This window comes from Penicillium manginii (genome assembly GCF_028828005.1).
Source record: "Penicillium manginii strain IBT 31320 chromosome Unknown utg000006l:1.0-4164085.0:1.0-4166146.0, whole genome shotgun sequence".
Lineage (NCBI taxonomy): Eukaryota > Fungi > Ascomycota > Eurotiomycetes > Eurotiales > Aspergillaceae > Penicillium > Penicillium manginii.
Genome location: NW_026643107.1, coordinates 26,877 through 47,325, shown reverse-complemented (window position 1 = coordinate 47,325; position 20,449 = coordinate 26,877). Strand labels below are relative to the sequence as shown.

Here is a 20,449-nt window from a genome sequence, read left to right as displayed (position 1 = left end):
GATTTCAATACCATCATCGATCAGCTCACCCATAATTTCGAAACCTAAAAACCTGAAGCAGGTGGCAAAGGAAATCCAATATATCTTTTGAGCGTTCTAATTAGTCTAACACAAAGCAGTCACAACCTTCTATAATTATGTCTCTATCACTCAATTCTTCACTTGTCCATTTTGCTGGAGAGTGGGCAGTCCAATATCAATCTTGGGTTTCGCTGCGAAGGGATTTGGGTCGGTTTGGTTCAAGTTCCCAAGTGTATGGTTGACATCACGATGATTGGCCTCATCGGCTCGAACATAGAGCAAAAGCGACCGCATGCAGCGATTATTCTCCGGCATTTGCCAATACTTGATTGCCATCTCTGGTGCTTCAAGTTTCTCCCACAGAGGAAGATGTCCATCATCGAAATCCTTGATTGCCTTCGAGTAAGTTATGACGGCTTCCTCCTCGAGATATCCCACGAATCGGTGACAGATCTGCGGTGAAATCAAGTACGCGAGGGAAAAACCACTGAAGAATACCCATTGGGCGCCGAGGACCATACAGCGCATAGTCCAAGTAGGTTCGGCTAATTTGAGGAACGTGAGAAGGTGCATTCTCTCGTTATAGGCCTCCTCGAGGAGTGTTTCGATCCTGCAGTGTGTTAGAACAGAATTTTTCTTGAGAAGGGGAGTCTCTCTTACCATCCGTGATCCCGCCTCATCATCCGAATAGACTTGAGATGACGGAGCATGCCTGCTACCATGCCAGGAACACCCGCCACGCTCTCCAGGAAGATAAATCTTGTGAGCCACTTTTGTTCGGTCATTGTGCGAGTCTTCGGGACAGACATGCTGATCGGTGAATATGATCCGTAACCTGTGACAAAGTCCATGCCCCAGCGAAGGACCTTGACTGTACTCAGGGCAACTCTATCTTGCCAGTTGGATGCCTTGCGATGGGCAGTTTGAACATCGACGATTTGCTTTTTTGTGTAGCTGCCCAAAGTAAATGAGTTAGAGAAGCAAGTGATCACGCAAGTAGTGTAGACTAACCTTGGATGCGTCCATGAGGACTTCTGAGCGAGATGTGTCGAAGTAGAATGTTGCCGAATTGCCAGGCTCAGGGACGTCGGTATGACCAGGCCTTTGCATCTGGATAAAGAATTTGGTTGAGCTCTTATTGAGAGACCAAGCGGTCGCATTATTTGACTCATATTTGAATATTGTAGTAATTTTGGTGTTCAATTTATGGTAAAGACCCACGAGTGTGCCACTTGAATTGAATAAAAAAAATGAAACTGATCAGGACTTCGGAAGACTTGTGTTATTTAATCGAGAGATGTAAACAATGCGATCGGAAATAGTGATTCTTATACTTCAAACGGTTCTGCCTCCTACAACGCACAATGTAGAATGTTCCTCGAAGATGTGTCATAGTATCGTTGAGAATGGCTGTTCTATGATGTGCACTGTAGTTCCCGTAATCGCCTCAGCAAAACAACCCGGTGCGATAATTGCGCGTTTCTAGGAACCTTAATCCCCCCGATTTGATCCGAAATATCAATACGATGCAGAACCAATGGGTCAGACGAATCTTATCTAGAATTCGAGACTCCATGTCGGGGGATCGCTGTTGTCTAGAATTGAAAGCCGAGGTTAAATGGGGACTTTCATTGGTTTAATTTTCGCAAGAACCGGCCCGGGACTGTACCAGTAGCAGATTGAGTCATACTAAAGGTACAGTTTAGAACTCCTAAGCTGAAATTTAGCAAATCTAAGTCGATAATACTGGGCAGTTGTAGATACATGTACATAAAATGCGAACCTGAACACATCGTAGTAGGTCATGGTAAAAAAATACATGCTCAGGTCTAGTTGAATAGCAGCTTTGACTCGGCGCTTTGGGATACGATATCTTCCCACCCGGCAATTCCATTCCATCATCGGGAGTCTTTGCTCAAAACTTAAGACCTATCCTCGTCGGATATTTTCGGAGTCGTATGAGAGTAGATCCATCGTCACCCATCGGCCATTCCTATCATGTGATCCATGATTAGGGGTTCGAGAGTACTTTGGGAAATTTCAAAACCATCCATAGAAACCCATGGCGAAGCCTTCTCATCTAACAAAATGAGGGGAGATGGGACGTGGCGAGGAACGTATGTCAGTGGTCACTTCGGCCTTTGAACTGGGTAGAGCCGATACTTTTTGGCGCGCATTTCTCCTGGCCCTGGAATCTTGACAATGTCAATGATGCGCCTCCAGACGAACGGTCATTTGGAAAAAGAAAATCATATCAGAACACACTTGGGAGGTGGCCCCAGCGAATAAATAATGAGTGGTATGAAAATGATGAAATGGAAGGAGACATGGCTTTACCAGAGCTTTTAACGTGAGAATAAAAATGACCGATGGGCTTTGAATGACAATATAACCTGAGTATCAAACGAGAAAATCTCACATCGTTACAATGATGGGAAGAATGATTCTTCACCCTCCATATGTCATATATTGCGACCCGGAGTTGTCGGGTAATTCGTGCATGTCCGAGTCGGTAGCCGGCTTCTCATGAAAGGAGTTGGGGGCCTCGAGCTCTCGTGGATTTTGTGACACCATCAATACCGATGAGGATGTGTTTCCAGATGGGATATTATCCTTATTTTTTCCCCGTCGTCGAAGGAAAAATGCCAGTAGTCCGATTAATGCAATAGCGCCCGCTGAAACTCCAACGCCCACGCCTGCTTTCGCGCCAATTGAAAGGCCCGGAGAATCCGGCTCCGACGATGACTTCGGTGTCGAGGTTAAGGTCGAATTCGAGGTTGAAGCTGTGGTTGAGGTAGAGTATGAGGTCGATTGGGTCGTTGTGTTGGCTGTAGAGGTAGAAGCAATGGTGGAGGTGGATGTAGACGTGGCGGCGTAGATGTTGATTGTGGGGACAATCACTTCGTCTCCTGTACCACAGCAACTTGTTGAATTACCGCAGCACCATTTTTCGGCGTTTTTCGAGCCACCGCAAGGGGTTATTTGAGAGTTCCCATGGATGTCGACGATGCTCTCGCTCTGGAAATAAATTTGCTTGTTAGATTGTTCAATATCAAGGGCGTTCAGAAGAATATTAGTATACTACTCACATCACAAACTTTCAAACAACCCGATTCAGGCCATGATGGCGTAGAGCACGTATCGCGGTAGTAGATGCTCTCACTCTGATCGACTTGAACTTCGCAGAGGCCATTGGGGAGGCAAAGGTCAGTCTGACCACAGCACATGCTCGCCGTGTTATCCAAAGAAACACATTTCCTTCCATTATCGGGAGACTGGGTGCCGTTGGGCGAGAAGCAGCCATAGCCCGCACCCACTGAGGCGAGCGACAGTAGCTCAAAAATCATTAAAAGAGAATGAGATGGCTGCATTCTGCCGTGATGATGCACTGCGAAATCCCAGTCAGACACGTTGAGCGAGGAGAGTGAAAGTATTTGGAGACTCACCGGCGAAGCCCTGGAGTGTTACCTTCCGGGGCCCCTAATTTGCCAGATGGGGGCCAATTTCATATTCCACTGATTGGCGCTATGTTATGCTTGAGGCTGGGAAACTTGCAGAAACGGGGCATTTCAAAAATGATAGTGGGTATTGACTTTCAAAGACTGAACACCCGATGCCTAGCATCCTGAAACTACCCAAATATGTGTGCAAAAGTCTGAGAAGCGAAGAAAGCCGGTTACATCTAGGAGTTTTGTTATTCAGGGTAAACTGTCAGAATTGCTGGAGTCCAGGTAAGGGACCAGGTCGCCTGGGGAAGGGCTGATAGTCCGTGCTCCCCTTTATCCTGGGCCCAGCTATGACGCCCATTGCGGCGCCAGTAATACGTTTAATGCAATTTCCCGTTAGCTATGCCCCACTACATAAAATCCCATTCTATTATCCAATGCTCCGTCCTCTGTGCACATGTACAGACGGTGTTACTACTACGTAACAACCGCATTGGCGCGGATTAATGCAGATAATGGTTTGTGAGAATCTCGGCATAGTATATCGTCCAGTGAGAATTTTCGAAGAGCTATGTTGCTTTCAAGTTCGTGATGATCTCAGCCGGCAGAGAACGCCGCTTTGGCGATGTTTTGGTTAAAGGGGGCGGGGCGGAAGGAGGGATGATTCCCTGTCAGCTTCTCGGTATTTGCTGGTAATGGCCCCCATATGGTACTTTCGCAGCAAAACTATGAGCCCAACTAAATCATGGCTGACAGCACGTGGTGCCTCATACCGCATATTGACCAATTGTGATATTTCTTTACTTCGCGCCCTGTGGGTACGTTCTCCGCAACAAATGGTATGCAAAGGGCACATTATTTGACCTTGTCGGAGGCACAATACTAGCAGGAACTACGGAGTAGACGAGGAGGAGATGATGATATGGATGGGAGAGAGAGAGAAGCCATCAGAAGGCAGGCACGCGCCCTGGAATGCCTGAGGATGGGTGCCTAGGCACCAGTCCTCAACAGACCTCAGGCCACTTTCTACTCCGTATCTCTCAATAGATTAGTCGCGGTCACATGGACCATCAATCTATTCGTATAGGCAGAACACCGAAAGGACCACCTGCATTACAACACATTTGCCAACGAAGCTTAGTGTTGGCCATTTATGCCTCAGGCACCAATATTGCCTTCCTCAACTGCGCCCTCTTCGCTCCTAGCCATCTCATCATTCGCATGAACAGTCACTATCTATTTCCTAGCTTCTGTCAGTTGATCCTAAGAATTCTTTCAATGGTCACAAAGCCAAATCATTGTCACAAAATTGCCTTTCGTACTACCGCGTGGGCAGATAACTTGAATGAATACCTACTGGTAATGAATGCCCAGGTGACTGGCAGTCTTGACCTCAAGTTGAAAGCGATGGGGCCAAACAAATGCATGGAGCCAAATCTATATATGGAGAGCCTGAGTCAGTCGCGGACTTCCTATCCTCACTTACCTTTCAACACTTAGTATTATTTTGATCTTTAATTCATTCATCCATCTAAATTATTGGAAAGATCCATGTCTCGGTTTCTGAATATCCCGCTCGAGCTTCGAGACCTCACCATCGACCTCGGGAACACGTGCTCTATGCTCCCAATAACCCGCCTTCGAATACTCTTGAACTAAGTGGAAAGCCATTTCATGATTCGGCATGCGTTCACGGTGGGGCCGGACTTTACACTCAGAATGACACGGCCAGCTTTTCAAAGTGCCTGCCTCTGCTTCTTCTGACCAAGCATCAAATTTCGGCGGAGACTCGCGCTGTCTATAGTTGCAAAACGCTAGACTACATTGTTTGTATTTCCGTCAAGGATGAGGTGGACCTTTTCCTGACTTGGCAGCCTGGGCCATTTCTTGAAACCCACATATCGACCCTCTATGCAAACGTGCAACTCTGGGGCCCCGTAAATGACGGACGCACTGTTCGTAGCCAACTTGGCTGCGGTGGGCGGCTGGGCTTTCACTGGTCCTTCTTTGCGGCCTTGCAGAGCTTTTTTTTTTTTCGCTATTTGCCAGTCGGGGAATAGCCGCATCAACAGGAAATGGGGTGCTCCGATTTCAAAACATTTTAAGATCGAGGCATGCTGATTGATACGCTCGTGATGGACTTTGAGTCTGCAGACCTGGATCTTACCTTCCCGCCAGATAATTTCACAACCAAACATTAGTTAGACCGTCATAATTTTTCTAACCAAAGAACTTCAAAAGAAATTTGGAACACATTCTCATCATATAAGCCGCGCCCCGAGTGGCTCTGTGAATACCTGAACCACCTGGGCAGTGGATGAACGACCTTCTTACGATGGACTATCATAAATCGCGCCACGGAATGGTTCTATGTGATCATATTGGAACTATCCAGATGCTAGTTGATGGAAGACAAACGGGTTCCCGGGATTGCGGTCCTCTAAGAACGAGTGATTACATAAATGAAGATAGTTTTAGCTACTCTGTGTCAACAGCACACTACTAGGAGGACGAAGCAGATGTACGAAACTGGTGATGATATGAAGCGGAGAGAGAGAGACGAAGCTATCTAAGGCAGGGGCGGCCTGGACGCCTGAGGAGCCGGTACCTAGGCACCAGCCCTCAACAGCCTGTCAAGTTTAGATATGAAGAATTTCAAAGTGATGACTTCCAACATTCTTCAATAGTATCAAGTCACTGAAGAGCACAATTACCATCAGTGATGGTTCTCGAAACCCCACACTCTTAAAAAAACGCCCTAGGGGGTGAGTCAGTGAGCGTCTTCATATCGATGGAGGTTTTTTTTCCTTTTCCAAAGAAAATCCGGATCGGAGTATTGTATCGAAATCTTTAGTCGCAAGCTGCCCGCACATAGCCGTCTAAGTAAACCAGAGAAAATACCAACCAAAATTCTGGTTGGGCCAAGGTAAAGCAACAATGCCCATCTTTCCTTGGGTGTACATGCAGCATGTATGTACTTTAAACGTTGGCATACCTAGGCACTGCGACCGGTGAATTTACCCTTATCATCTTGGCATTACTACACCTTGATCTCGCCTCGGAATTTTATCTGCTACTCAAACGAGATTGGTACCGCTCACGATATAATAGTGCTTATTGATGTGAGTGGCGCCATCGAGAATTATCGCCTTCGAACCAGTCCAGAATCTCACCTGCGGTAAATCCTTCCTGTTTCGTTATCTTTATGGCATCCACTTTGCTGCGGGTTGAGTGGAGCAGTGGACAACATCTATCAGCCCGTGGGGTGTGGGATGGAGGGGAAAATGATTAGGCGATGAAAAATTCGTTCAAGCCCACCACATTCACCGTTTTCTTCTCTCTTTCTATTTCATTTCGAGACGTTCATCGTCAGACCTCCCATCTGAACTGATTATCTGACCGTTTCATCGGCACTTTTTCACGACTTGTTTCGCAGAAACACGACTTCAAAAAATCTTTTTACGGAAAGGCTTGGCACCTTTCACAGCCCTAATAATGGGGTTTATCCCTTACTTGCGAATGCCGCCTCCATATATCCTGGCGTGCATGCTTTGCTCAGCCAATGGACTCCTTTTCGGCATGGATACTGGTGTGATCGGCCCAGTAACCGATATGAAAGATTTCAAATCTCAGTTTGGAGGTAGTCAAAATGCGACAATTCATGGTCTTATCGTCTCGTCCATTCTAATTCCTGCGGCTCTGTCTTCATTTTTCGCCGGGTATCTTGCCGATAAACTTGGTCGCCCCAAAGGCATCAGTATTGGCGTTTTCATTTTTGGCGTCGGAGCAGCCATCGAAGCTGCGGCCACGTCGTTGGGCATGTTCATAGGTGGCCGTGTGATTGAGGGACTGGGAGAAGGACTTTTCCTTGGTAACTTGGTTGTTTACATCTGTGAGATTTCGCCTACTAGCACTAGAGGGCCTTTGACGACAGGTCCCCAGCTGCTTATTACTTTGGGCCTTGTTACGGGATACTTCACTTGTTACGGAACATCAAATATCGCATCATCGCTCTCGTGGAGAACCCCGTGGATCATCCTTGCATCTCTATCTATGATTCTATCGGCTTGTTCCCTTATGTTTCTCCCGCCATCTCCTCGATGGCTAACTCTTCATGGTCACCAGGAAGAGGCAGATGCGGTGTGGAATATGCTTGGTGTTTCTCATGCGGAGCGTGAGAAAGTTGAACTTCAAGTTGCAGTGGAAGAAGTTCCGGCTGAAAACGATCAAACAGACAACAAGGAAACTCATCAATTATTCGAGATTTTTCAGAAAGATGTCCGGGGTCGCACTGCCCTTGCAGTCTTCCTAATGGGCGTTCAGCAGCTCAGCGGCATTGATGGTGTCTTATATGTAGGTTGAAACTCGAAGGCTTTCTCTGCCTACTATTTCATCCCATGCTAACTTTACGTTCAGTACGCCCCTCTTCTCTTCCAGCAGGCTGGCCTTGAATCCTCCGAAGCTAGTTTTCTCGCGTCTGGTGTCTCGGCACTGGTCATCTTCGCCGTCACTATCCCTGGTTTGATCTACTGTGACAAATGGGGAAGGCGACACAGTATCATCTATGGTGGCTTTGGGCTTGCTCTCGTTATGTTTCTTATTGGCGGTCTGTACGCTGGGAATGCTGTTCATGCTACCTTTGGTGCAGGACGCTGGGTTGTTATCGTTTGCATCTACATTTTCGCAGTCATATATTCCTTGACTTGGGCAGTTTCGGTCAAGGTCTACAGTGCTGAGATACAGCCTCAGCGAACCCGTGCCTCCGCTACAACACTAGCTCATTCAAGCAACTGGATATTCAACTTCTTGGTTGCTTTGGTCACTCCTGTCCTATTATCCAAAAGCAACTGTGGTGCCTACTTCATGTTTGGAGGATGTTCCGTCATTGGCGCAGCTGTCGCTGCCATATTTATGATTGAAACCAAGGGTCGATCTTTCAATGAGATCGAGGAGGATTTCAAACACCGAGCACCAGGCAAGAATGGTATATTCAGTGCTCTCCAACGAAAAAGCGAGAAGCAGGATCTGTGATTTGGAGGCCCGGAATGGGCATTCAACGCACACTTACGATTGATGACGACTTGATTACCATAGGATAGAACTCAGAGGGAATTGATGGAAGAGATAAATCGTAAATTGGATCCAATCAAGACATGTCTTAATTTGTTCTGTAATGATGCTCAAGCTTATGGACACGCCCCTAAGTTACCCGTGTATTGTTTCTACTCCAAAGTACCGAATAATTGCAGATATATTACTGGTATCCAGATAAGATCACTAATACTAGTACAATTTTTTAGATCTCAATAGTAAGACAAAATGAGCTATAGGTAAGCCAAATAATGGATTTGCGGGCAAAAAATCAAAAGTGATATCACACTCTCCCAGGCTCCCTCCATGCTAAAGCTGAACGCAAGCGTCTGTCTAGTCAAGTCTAGGGCATCAGTTATGCTCCTAGAACACCGCCCAATAATTCTCCGACCACTTCGGTCATCCCTTTGTTGAGGTTTATCGCCGTAATTCCGGAGATGAGTACTAATTCCATGAAGTATGGGTCGCCTTGAATAATTTCCAGCGTCTTTTCGCCCGACTTTCCCTTGCCGAACGTTGCAACTCGCCTGCCTGAACCGTCACGAAGTTCCATCTTACTTGACGAAAACATGTCTGGCTTCCATTTCATCTGACCCATCGTTGGGTGCTCGAATTTGCATTCCCCAGATCCTGATTGGCTCAGGCGCATCTCTAGAGGCTGTCCGCGGAGCGTTAAGTGGCATGTAGAATGGAATGATTTTGGAAAATTTCCATCGCCAATAATGTCAAAAGGGCCGGCTCCCCAGCCTGAAAAAGCAACAACATTAGGTTTCCGTTCTTTAGATGTTGTGATTGAAAATATCGGTGGTGCTTCGATGGGATATCCTGCCGGGTGGACCAAAGTCCTACTTGAATCCCACTTAGCCGGTCGAATTATAAAAGAAACGAAAGTTGTCATGTCGGAAGAGAAATTAAGAAAAAAGGGTTCATCCAAGGATTTACTGAATGAGTGAATAAAAAATGAGGGTTGCGACTGGTAAGCTTATTGCTTTTGAGTTCTACCGCACAGCTTTCTATCTGATCTGAGGATACCCCATTTTGGGGCCGGTTTGTCACATGTATGGCTGCGCCAGGCTTGGCTCTATTTTGGAAGCCTGAAAGCTGAGGCTTGGATCTTCCCAAAGGAGATACATGTCGCGCCGGGTGGGGAGATGCCTTGAAACGCGGGAAGTGCTCATTGGTTGTCGCTACGATGCCTCCATTGGCGGTTTATGATTGGAAGACATTTTGGGGCCGTTTCTACCGCCAAGCTTCAGCTCTCTCAACTTCACCTGTCAGCCAGCTATGTTTCTACAGCTAGGCTTGGCTTCTACGCTGTCAAATCTGCCTTATAATGTCTATTAATATTGCGTCATTGTCATACTTATTCCCTTTAAAATTATCCAAGGGTGCCGTGGACGCGTCTTGAAGGATTATAGTCACTGCAAAGCCGCCACTGCTGATCAATATCGTATCCATTTTTTTCTCTCTTTCATTTCTTCCCTTTCGCGTAAAACGTTGCGCCCGGACACCCCAGATTTCAAGAAAAAAAAATGCCCGGTGTCCCATCTAGTAAGGGATGCGACGCCTGTCGCAAAATCAAGAAGAAGGTGACATAAGACCTAGTCAATGGCTTTACTATTGGAAGCCCAAGCTGATGCACAGACCAGTGCGATGAGCTTCAGCCTTGCTCTCGATGCCGTCGGCTGCAGATAATTTGTGTCGGCAGTGGCAAACAGCGATTTAAGTTCAAGCATGCCGATTCCAAATCAACCACTGGCCAAACGGCTGTCGGGAAGCGTCGGGTCGTTGTACCTTCAGTTAGAGCCGCAGCCAGTTTCCAAATCACGATGCATATTCCCGATAGCGAGCTAGCTTCATCTCTCATTGGAACACTCAAAATAACCGATATTCGATACGCACTGGAGTATTACGGCTACTTCTTGAAGGATATTCCGAGACGTCTGGGGAGCAGTGCCGCCCTTGATGCCGCTGTCAAAGCATTGGTCACTGCCTATCCATACTTTCACAGTAGAGATTTCCCGCCAGAAGTGCTTATGCACTATGGACGATCTCTCCGCTCCCTGAGAGATACTCTGGATGATGACATTGAAGCTCGATCGGTTAATACCCTGTGTGCGGTTTATCTCATCACTATTTGCCAGGTATATTGAAATTCTAAAATTTCCCATCTATCTTGAGGCACAGTCAATGCTAATTTAGTTTACAGAGCTGGCTTGGGAAATATGACGATCAACTGGCCAGCCATGGGGAAGCCATTGCTCATCTATTGAGAATGGCAGATTTCACTCAAATAAAAAGCAATTTTGAGCGAGACATCATAATCACATTGACCGTACCAGTGGTATGTAAAAGGACTGGCGTTTCAATTATCATATTTATTATTTTACCACGTTGAGGTGGCCAAACCGGTACTATGGCTAACCGATACAGATAATCGAAGCTATTGTCAATCCACGAATCAAGATGGAGCCGAAGTTCTTTCAATTAGTTTCCGACCTTAACGACAACACGCCGGTATCTTCTCAACGGAGTGAAATACCTAGGTCTTCGACGAAACTTCCCACGATCGCTAAATTTCCGGAATGGATCAGAAATCTTTCTCCGGGAGACCTACCTGAAATTGCGGCGGCCTACTTGCGGATTCGAAATGACTCCCAAAGAATGCGCGAATACCTTGATAATTGGCCTGTCTCGGGATATACAGTTATGTCTTCCCTTGTAGTGATGCAACGCTCGCGGTACCAAGCCGGATACGCTACCTTGATCACCTTGGGTCTTATGTTGAATACGCTCCTCCGTGTATTCCATCCGGACAACCTCATGTTATCTGCCGAAGCGGCTTTCTTCTGCGATGAGATCGTTCTTGAAGCCGAGCTTGCCTCTTGCTATCGACCACTTGGTGCCGCTTATATCGCATTGTGTCTCGTCGTTGCTTGGGCTGCAGCAGAAGACGCCTATCAGCTGGATCGCATTGACTCCATTTTGGCCGATTACCAATCTGATTTCAAGGAAATCAACTGGAAGGAGCGTGCCATGTGGCTGAGGAGACAATTTGGCAGTTATCAAAATATGGCGGGAGCAGAGGGGACTAGTAATCTCGGCTCTCCGGACAGCCCTCGGAAGCTTACAGCTAATGTTCAAGTTTCTGACGGCAATTCAAGCCCTGAGTCTTGTTGCATGATGTAATAACTTGCTATACTATCTGATCATATGTTGCAAACCAGGGGATATGATCCCAGTAGTGCTCTTAATGATATACTAGAACGTCATTTGTCAAAATAATGCGTTATTTGAAGTTGATTGATTTTAATTATGAAGCTGATAATTATTCACAATAAAAATAGCCGATACATGTGGGTGAAGATGTTGGTCAAGTCTCAGCATCGATAACTGGAGTTTCGAGACTGCAATATTGAATGATTGCCTCATTGTTCAGACTCCGAGTTGATTTTCTGACGCTTCATGGATTTCCATTCCACCAATAACGCCCCAAAGAATGAAAGAGCTGCTGTTGCTACACAAACGTAAAATGTCTGCGTCACAGCGATATTGTATGCGAAAAGAACCGAGGGAAGAGCCTCCTTGGGAAGCCGATGTGACAAATTTGCGGCTCCGGATCGGATGACAGAAATAGGGTTAACCATGGGGGCATTTTCGAGGAGACTTGCCACTAGTCGGTTTTGAAAGACATTTTGGGCGATTGAGATGAAGAGTGCACCACTCAGGCTTTGCGAGAAAGTAATGATTGCGATTCCAATCGGTATGTCATGCAATGGCAGGACCGTCTGCAAAGCATTAATGCATTGTTGAAATCCTACCCCAGCTCCGATCCCTATAATAATCTGGTAGCCAATCCATTTTTCGTGTGATGTCTGAACTTGGAATGTCGTACATAGTCCCGACCCGATTGTGAGGAGTGCGCTTCCGAGAAACATGAGAGGTGTATAATACCCGAGAAGATTGACCAGCAATCCTCCAATCGCTGAACATACTATCATCGATACCACCATGGGGAGGTTATTGATTCCGGATTCTGATGCTGATTCTCCTTCAATTGCTTGAAACCAAATGGGGAGCTGAATCGGTTAGATTTTTGGTCACATAACAGTATTCGACACTTTAACTCACATAGTATCCAAATACAAAGAACGAGCCTCCCAGAAACATCGCATGGATGACGGCGCCAAGAACATTGCGATTCTTCAGCAAACGGAGAGGAACCGTGGCCTCTTCTTGCTTCCAAAATTGAATCAGACACCATACGGAGCCAAAAACCCCAAATATCACAAACAGAATGATGATCCGCGGGTCCTTCCATTCGTACTTCGTCCCTCCCCATTGCATGGCGAGCAATATCGATATGATAGCTGGTATGAAAACGAGAATTCCCCAAGGGTCCATTCTTTTGACTTGGTTTATTTTCCCAGGCTCGCGCTTTCTTTGGGTGTTATTTGAGTCTTTGAAGAACAATATTATAAATAATCCGGTGAGTATTCCAAGAGGGAGATTGATATAGAAGCACCATCGCCAGCTGACATGGTCAGTTAGCAGTCCGCCAAGCCTGTCCAGATGTTAGTCAAAAGTCTGAGGAGTTTTTGCTTTGATGATTTTCTCACAATGGACCAGTCACGGTCGCGATACCGCTGGTGCTACCAATTATTCCAAAATATAGAGCACGGCGATGCAAAGGCAAGCTATTTGCGAGGACAAGGAGAGCGCCCGGAGAAAGTCCACCTGACCCAACTCCCGCAATAGCTCTTCCAAGGATCAGGCCTTTCGACGTCGGTGTCACTGCGCATATCAAAGATCCCAACTCAAATAACCCAAGAGCGATGATGTATGTCCATTTCGTTGAATAGTAGGTGTATATTTTGCCGAAAGGGAGGGTTACTGCACAAGTCGTCAACAGATATGCGCTCGCATACCAGGCAAGGTCTTCGAGAGAATTGAATTCTTCTGTGATTTTGGGGATCGCGGTTGACAGGATTGTATTGTCCTATTTCCGACATTTATCAGCTTCAAGTTCCATAATTGGTGTAACCTGGTGGCAAGCTTACCAGAGCAATGCAAAATGATTGAAAGCATAAACCTAGAATTATAGGCGCTAGCTTGGTCGGCGATGGGTATTCCACCTTCTGCTCATCAAGAACACCATCGCTTCCGGACTCTTTCAACGGAATATCATCTCGAGACTCCATAAAGCCATCTTGGCAACCTTTCATTTCCGAACTGGCTGCCATTAACCAGGTGCAAGATTTCCTAGTCTCCGATTAGACTGAAACCCCTTTTTGTCAAGATAATCGGCACATCCGGAGGCAATTCTCGAAGAGTATGTTGCGGAGAGTAGAATGCTAAGCTTGACCATGGACGTGGATGTCCGTTTCCATGTAGCGATAATGCAACCTTAAAATTAACTGCAACCATATCTTAACAAGGGATGCCTTGTGTGATCAACTTCGTACGTGTTAAAGCTCCTAAGCATTCCTTTGTTGAATGTTTGGCATGCGGAGTTTTTATGGACTAGGAAGCCCACTATAGCATGACCTGTTGCTTTTGCTATTCTGTTCATACTAGTATTGATTTGGTTCATTCCCGATTCAAGATTCATTTTCATTTAAACCTGTGGTCATTTCCTCTGGTAGGAGAGTGAGGGTTTTGAGCTCTTATCAGTTGAACATGTCCGCGTTGTCGCGAGTCATCCCTTCATTCCACCCGGTGCCGGTTCGCTTATTCACTGGTTTATGTGCTCGCTTAAATTTAATTTATGTCTTTACGGAGATTTATTTAGAAACAAATTACTCCGTGGATAGAACCCACGTCATGTCATATGACGACGTTGAATAATACTACTTGCATCAGTACCAGTATCCTGGCATATAGCACACAACGCACCTACAAAGATTTTAAAATTCTATGGCTTTTTGGACTTTCAAGTATTAACGAGCTCTATTATCCTGATTTTTTTAGAAATCAGAACTCATCAAGGGCTATGAGGCGCGAGGGGGAATTGAGAATCGAACAGACTTGAGATCTTGCCCCTTATCATCTCCCGTGAAGCTCGGTTCCTAGAGGTTGAAATAATCGAATGGCATCTCCGCTGTCTCGATATGAGGCGAGCTCGACCATTGGTTGTGTTACCCTATACCATGCAACATAGCAGTGACTAAATTTTGTCACCTAGCCTCGATTGCCTAGTATTTCATTTAAATCAACCTGGTCTAGGAACGAAAAACATTCACGCACACCGTCGCAGATGGAAACCGATCAATCTTTCCGTAGAGAATTCAAAGGCTTTCTGATAGTCTCACGATATTTAAGGCCCCCATGAGCTCTGTCGGTATCCCTGTAAAGCTTGTCACTACTTGACTACGAAATGTGTCGCCCTACACGAAATTTTATCTGATCGAATCGGGTCTTACAATTATCAGGACTGTTATCCCGGTAACGGCTCGCGGTACCTTAAGCCGTTGGACTTTGTGCTACGTTTGCCAGCTCTACTGGAAGAGGAAGGAAAGGAAAGGGGTGAGGCTATAGAGTTTAAATTCGAGCGCTCAGACGGAGCGATTCAAAAGGGGTCCCGACGACATGGATGAGCGTGTTGCCTTGGAATGTTGCTTGAGAATCCTGGGTCAAGGTTGTCGGATGTGCATCCCCGGGCTGGCCGACATCTTCTGATCTTGACCGACCCACTTGGGGCAATCTTTGGAACAGTTCCCTGATTTCTCGTAGCTCGTAAGGGGCACTTATGTGTCGGGATGAGGCTTTCAATAGAATAACTAGATATAAAAATTCGATGAGCATTCTCAAGGGACCTAGGTAGTATGAGTACCTATGGGAATTATTATCCACTATCATTAAATCCTTTCGAATGGGCCTGACTTGGCAATTTTCAAATTTATAAGTGCTTGTAGACTTCCATGAAATCATCGACGGATGGCACCTAAGTCCTATCGGTCTGCTCAGGCCGTTGTGCCTCCCATCGAACGCCCGGTTTATATAATGCCAAGTCGAATCTCAGGAAGCCCAATTAATTTTGGTGAGCTGTGCGATCGGTGTTCTAGAAACACGATGCTTCAAGCGGTGAACTCCTCGGCAGTGCGAAGTGGAGCGTTTTGCGCCCGCACGCCCTTGCAGAAGGCCATGCTCAACTCCACATAGCCCCGAACCTATGGGGGCTGGCCCCATATCATACAGTATACTTAGTAACACTGAATCCTGACACTGCATCTGATGAGTACTATCTCATCCAGGCATCAGGGAAAGGATTATGCACCTTCAAGTGGCTGGCTCCAGAAGGGGACATGATGCGGGCGCACAACGCCCCGTCGATCTGGGAATTACCGAGCCTCATCTTCCAGAAGAGAAGAGCCGTGAGATTAGGCCACCTGCAAACCAATAATATCTTGATCTGGGTTAGAAATGCGTGTTCTAAGCAAAATATGTACGGTGCGCCGTAGCCGGGCACCCTACGACCTCACCGTCGACGCAGGGGGCAGCCCACATCACATCCGACTTCCGAGGAAACAGAAAACACATGGACCAACGTGTGGTCCTGCGACGTCTAAAATAACACGCCATATGTAATCTACTCTATATGGAGTGCGCATAAGGCTGTATCATGATGTATACCCGAAATCATCTTTTGAAAACATCGATCTATATAGTACTAGTATTGTTCACAGCTATTTTAACAGTGGTTTACTGTGGACCTTGGACGGTGGATTTACAAAGACAGGGGTTTTTAATACTATACATATGGAGGCCGATGATGGTTTTTCATCATTACTAACTTGGAAATTGAATCAAGAATATAGTTTTGATTCCTGCGAGACCGAAATGAGGTCTCCGATGGGGGGATATTTCTGCGCAGGTAACACGCAGACTTGGCCCTTGCGACACCGCACAGACCAAAGCGGCCTGGGGGGGCCGGTTGTCAATGATCCACACGCCATGGCTTGACCAGCAAACCTTCGCACGGAGGTCGCGATTTTTGGATTATGCTAAGTGACCTCAGTGGCTGGCGGGAGGCGCCTCGTGAGTTGCCGCAGACTTTGGTCGAAAGATCAGGCGACGTGGGGAAGGTCTATTCTAGAATATCGCATTTAAAAGGGGAAATAGAGATGGAGAGCATGTTAGAGATCAGTCAACGCATGGCGTGCATTAAGCTACCATGCGGGTAAACAGCAGGTGAAACTAGCTGAGGTCGGGCGCGACGCGGGATAGCAGAAGTGGAGGGACTTGTGTGCCATGCGACATGCCCGGAACTGCCTTCTTGAGTAAGTCGCTTTGTTTATCCCCCAGGATTCGGTCGTAACCGTAGCGGGGAGAGCGACACAGGTTAAAGTGACGCAGTACTAGCCACTCAGGGACGTCGGCGGATACATTCGGCTTGTGAGCAAATGCTAGCGCGGTTTATTTTGAGGAGAACACAGGCTATGTTGCTCCAGGAGGCAGTCCTTGCCTACACATTTGTTTCTCTTTGACGATGGGGTGGCAGTTGCAATGTATGGGGTTTCTTGGCCGAAGTCTAGCCTGTCCATGCTTGATGTGATGCGCCCTGACCCGCGAATGGTACGATGAGGGGGCTGAACGCCACCGCCCACCAGGCGGATGGAAGCAGGTTTAGGAGCCGACGGGATCCTCGGTAGCTATCCGTTCCCCTGGTTGTGTATACGGATTCTCAAGGTTCAAACCACACATACTATCATATCTGGACAGGGGTAAGTTGAACTGGGCCAAGGCAAGAGGTCAAGAGAAGCCTTCTCTGGGCATGGCTTATCGAGAGCTTGTTTTGTAGACAAGACCACTTAAGAGATGCGAAGCTCATGGAGGCGTTCTAGGCGCCAAGGCGCCATTTTGCGTTTGGATCGTCTCGGGTTCACGACTTCACGACTTCATCCGGTGGGCGTAACGGAACTGAACCCGTTGACTAGCAGTGGTATTACTCTGGAGCTCTGGAGATTAAAGGCATTTAGTGCATCTAATCTCGGGAATTATTTGATTCGTGGAGGGCGATCTGAGTTACGCAGGCCCTACTGTGTACAAACAGTGACATCTCGGCTGGGCCCCCTATTTTCGTTTTACGTAGACCATCTTTTTTTTTCTTGCATAAGCTATGTCTGTAGTGGCAGTTAATAGTAGCCTCAGCAAGAGAAATGTGATCACAGTAATCTATATTCCATAACAGCAGTACTTTCTACATCAAAACGACTCGTGTGCTGATTCTGGGGTGACAATTTCCCCCCCGAGGCCCACAGATCGCGGATCGAATTTTATTTTTTGGCTATTCCTTGTCGGTCCCTCGGAGGTGTCGCGGAGGCAACCAACAGGAGAAGCTCCACTCCGCCTCATGATGCTCAAAGCTGAGAGGCCACAATGATCGGCGGGGGCGTTGCTTTATCTGGAGACGCGGCAGGAAAGCCTTGAACTGTGCTAACCGTACCTGGAGAACCCGGAAACCATCGCCCGCTGCCCGGCATAGCTATCTCCTATTGGTGACTCGGTCCTTCGCGTGGCCTGGAAGACCACACGAGAGATGAATCAGGATACTGGGGGCCGTTGGCACATTCGTCCGCAAAGTGTCTGTGCAGACCTGGAGTTGACCTTGGGGTATGAGCCAACCATGGCCCACACTGCCGATGAATATGGAGAATCGGTGATGGAAGTGGACCCTGTTCAGGGCGTCTTTTTCGAATCATGTCCTGCCGCTGACAAGAAAAGGAACTCCTGACCAGACAAACAAAGGAACCCGAGTTCTGGGGCGCACTCACGGTCCCCGAATGGCTAGATGGATGGGGATGCACAGCGGGCTTTTAAAACTGACCAGGCCCCGGTCTCGATGATCATTTTTTGTCTTTTTTTCTCTTAGATGTTGGCTGTTGTCTGATTCTATTAGGAAATCTCTTTTCTGTTCCTTTCCCTTTATTACCGACTGGATTGGCTCGACAAGGGAAGAGCTTTTGAATAAAAAATAAAGCAAAAGGCCATTGCACCTCCGAGGTGAACAACCGAGCGACTGCTACGTCAACATGCCGACCAAACGATTTCTCGGCCTCAATGGCACCCAGCTTCAGGTCGCTATCGGTGTCCTGGCTGGTATGGATTTCTTGCTTTTCGGTTACGATCAAGGCGTGACTGGTGGCCTTCTTACTCTCGACTCTTTCAGAAAATACTTCCCCACGATTGATACTACGGCAGCTCACACCGATGGCTGGTCAGCTGCGGCTAAATCCAATCAGTCAACTCGCCAGGGCATCACCGTCGCTGCGTACAACTTGGGATGTTTCGCCGGATCTATTCCCACAATCTGGGTTGGTAACATGCTGGGTCGCCGCAAGGCTATCTTCCTCGGTTCATTCATTATGTGCATCGGCGCGATCCTGCAATGTACATCTTACGAGCTCGCCCAGCTCGTCGTTGGTCGTCTGGTCACTGGTTTTGGAAACGGTATCAACACATCTACAGTCCCCACCTGGCAATCCGAATGCTGCAAGTCCCACCGACGAGGTCAACTGGTCATGATTGAGGGTGCTATGATCACCTGTGGTATCACCATTAGTTATTGGATCGATTTCGGTCTACTATTCGCCGATCCCAATGAGGTCGCTTGGCGTTTCCCGCTCGCTTTCCAGATCTTCTTCGCTGCCATCATCTTGGCTTTCGTCATGTTCCTCCCCGAGTCTCCCCGTTGGCTTATTTTGAAGGGTCGCGAGGACGAGGCCCGTGAGGTTTTAGCGTGCTTGATGGGTGATGATACCGATGAAGTCTTCATTGACACCGAGTTTATCGCTATTAAAGCTACTGTCCTCGAGATGGCCAAGGGATCATTCCGCGATATGTTTACCATGGGCCCTGATCGTCACTTCCACCGTACCATGCTTGCCTACGTCAACCAGATGTTCCAGCAGATCTCCGGTATCAACTTGATCACCTATTATATCCCTACTATTATCGAGGAGCAAATTGGTCTCAGTGGAATTAACTCACGTCTTATTGCTGCCTGCAACGGAACTGAGTACTTTGCCGCCTCCTGGGTCGCTGTGTTCACTATTGAGAAATTCGGTCGTCGCTCGCTTATGCTCTTCGGTGCTGTTGGCATGTCAGTTTCTATGGCTGTCCTGGCCATCAGCGATTCAATCTCGTCTTCCAACAAGGGTAATTCTACAGGTGTCGCTGCCGGTATCGCCCAGACGGTGTTTTTGTTTGTTTTCAACACTTTCTTCGCTATTGGTTGGCTGGGAATGACCTGGCTGTACCCCGCGGAGATTGTTCCTCTCAAGATCCGTGCACCGGCCAATGCTCTTTCAACTTCATCCAACTGGATCTGGAATTTCATGGTCGTCATGATCACACCAGTTGCTTTCAGCACTATCGGCTACAAGACCTATGTCATCTTCGCTGTTATGTAAGTCCTTCTATATTACTATAACACAAAAAGCCCCCGCTAACGTCTCCAGTAACGCCGCAATTGTGCCTGTTGTGTACTTCTTCTTCCCAGAGACTACCATGCGCTCCCTGGAGGAGATGGATCGTATCTTCCACAAGACTACAAACGTTTTCGACGTCGTTCATATTGCCCGTACCGAACCTCACATGTACGGCCCCAACGGTGAACTTCTTCGTACTCTGGATGATGTCGAGGATGATGCAGTTCGTCGTGCAAGTGTTCTTTCCAACCCGAACAACAAGAATATTGCCCGGACTCACCGCGAACATGCCGAGAAAGATAGCGACGACAATACAGCAACTAGCGAGGAGAAATAAACCTTACAAAAGGTCATGACGCCCATACATAATGCGGGGTCAGAGAATCGTGGGGAATTTTCTTGCGATATACGAGGGGATATTTGGCATTCCGTGATGATCATCACGACTTACTATGTGCTGGG

The 20,449-nt window shown here is 47.2% G+C and overlaps 7 protein-coding genes across 7 annotated transcripts; 3 read left to right on the top strand and 4 right to left on the bottom strand.

Annotated features, from left to right (window-relative positions):
- Nucleotides 1–150: 150 nt before the first annotated feature.
- N7533_008419 (alternative oxidase) lies at nt 151–1,130 on the bottom strand (the record flags this gene model as incomplete). The annotated part of the gene is made up of 2 exons (XM_057105069.1): nt 151–631; nt 682–1,130. Coding segments are annotated over 2 exons (930 nt in total), but the record flags the coding sequence as incomplete, so codon positions are not given.
- Nucleotides 1,131–2,469: 1,339 nt separating this feature from the next.
- Nucleotides 2,470–3,392, bottom strand: N7533_008418 (uncharacterized protein; the record flags this gene model as incomplete). The annotated part of the gene is made up of 2 exons (XM_057105068.1): nt 2,470–3,039; nt 3,111–3,392. 2 exons carry the CDS (start codon nt 3,390–3,392, stop codon nt 2,470–2,472), a joined length of 852 nt encoding a protein of 283 aa, XP_056956517.1.
- Nucleotides 3,393–6,962: 3,570 nt separating this feature from the next.
- N7533_008417 (sugar porter family MFS transporter) lies at nt 6,963–8,498 on the top strand (the record flags this gene model as incomplete). The annotated part of the gene is made up of 2 exons (XM_057105067.1): nt 6,963–7,820; nt 7,884–8,498. 2 exons carry the CDS (start codon nt 6,963–6,965, stop codon nt 8,496–8,498), a joined length of 1,473 nt encoding a protein of 490 aa, XP_056956516.1.
- A 415-nt stretch (nt 8,499–8,913) lies between these two features.
- Nucleotides 8,914–9,156, bottom strand: N7533_008416 (uncharacterized protein; the record flags this gene model as incomplete). Its single annotated transcript, XM_057105066.1, has 1 exon — nt 8,914–9,156. The coding sequence occupies one exon, from the start codon at nt 9,154–9,156 to the stop codon at nt 8,914–8,916; it is 243 nt and encodes an 80-aa protein (XP_056956515.1).
- A 934-nt stretch (nt 9,157–10,090) lies between these two features.
- On the top strand, nt 10,091–11,747 carry N7533_008415 (Zn(II)2Cys6 transcription factor domain-containing protein; the record flags this gene model as incomplete). Its single annotated transcript, XM_057105065.1, has 4 exons — nt 10,091–10,147; nt 10,208–10,702; nt 10,768–10,902; nt 10,992–11,747. The coding sequence occupies 4 exons, from the start codon at nt 10,091–10,093 to the stop codon at nt 11,745–11,747; spliced, it is 1,443 nt and encodes a 480-aa protein (XP_056956514.1).
- Nucleotides 11,748–11,986: 239 nt separating this feature from the next.
- On the bottom strand, nt 11,987–13,801 carry N7533_008414 (MDR family MFS transporter; the record flags this gene model as incomplete). Its single annotated transcript, XM_057105064.1, has 4 exons — nt 11,987–12,637; nt 12,690–13,122; nt 13,178–13,557; nt 13,619–13,801. 4 exons carry the CDS (start codon nt 13,799–13,801, stop codon nt 11,987–11,989), a joined length of 1,647 nt encoding a protein of 548 aa, XP_056956513.1.
- Nucleotides 13,802–18,589: 4,788 nt separating this feature from the next.
- On the top strand, nt 18,590–20,324 carry N7533_008413 (uncharacterized protein; the record flags this gene model as incomplete). The annotated part of the gene is made up of 2 exons (XM_057105063.1): nt 18,590–19,965; nt 20,018–20,324. 2 exons carry the CDS (start codon nt 18,590–18,592, stop codon nt 20,322–20,324), a joined length of 1,683 nt encoding a protein of 560 aa, XP_056956512.1.
- Nucleotides 20,325–20,449: the final 125 nt, after the last annotated feature.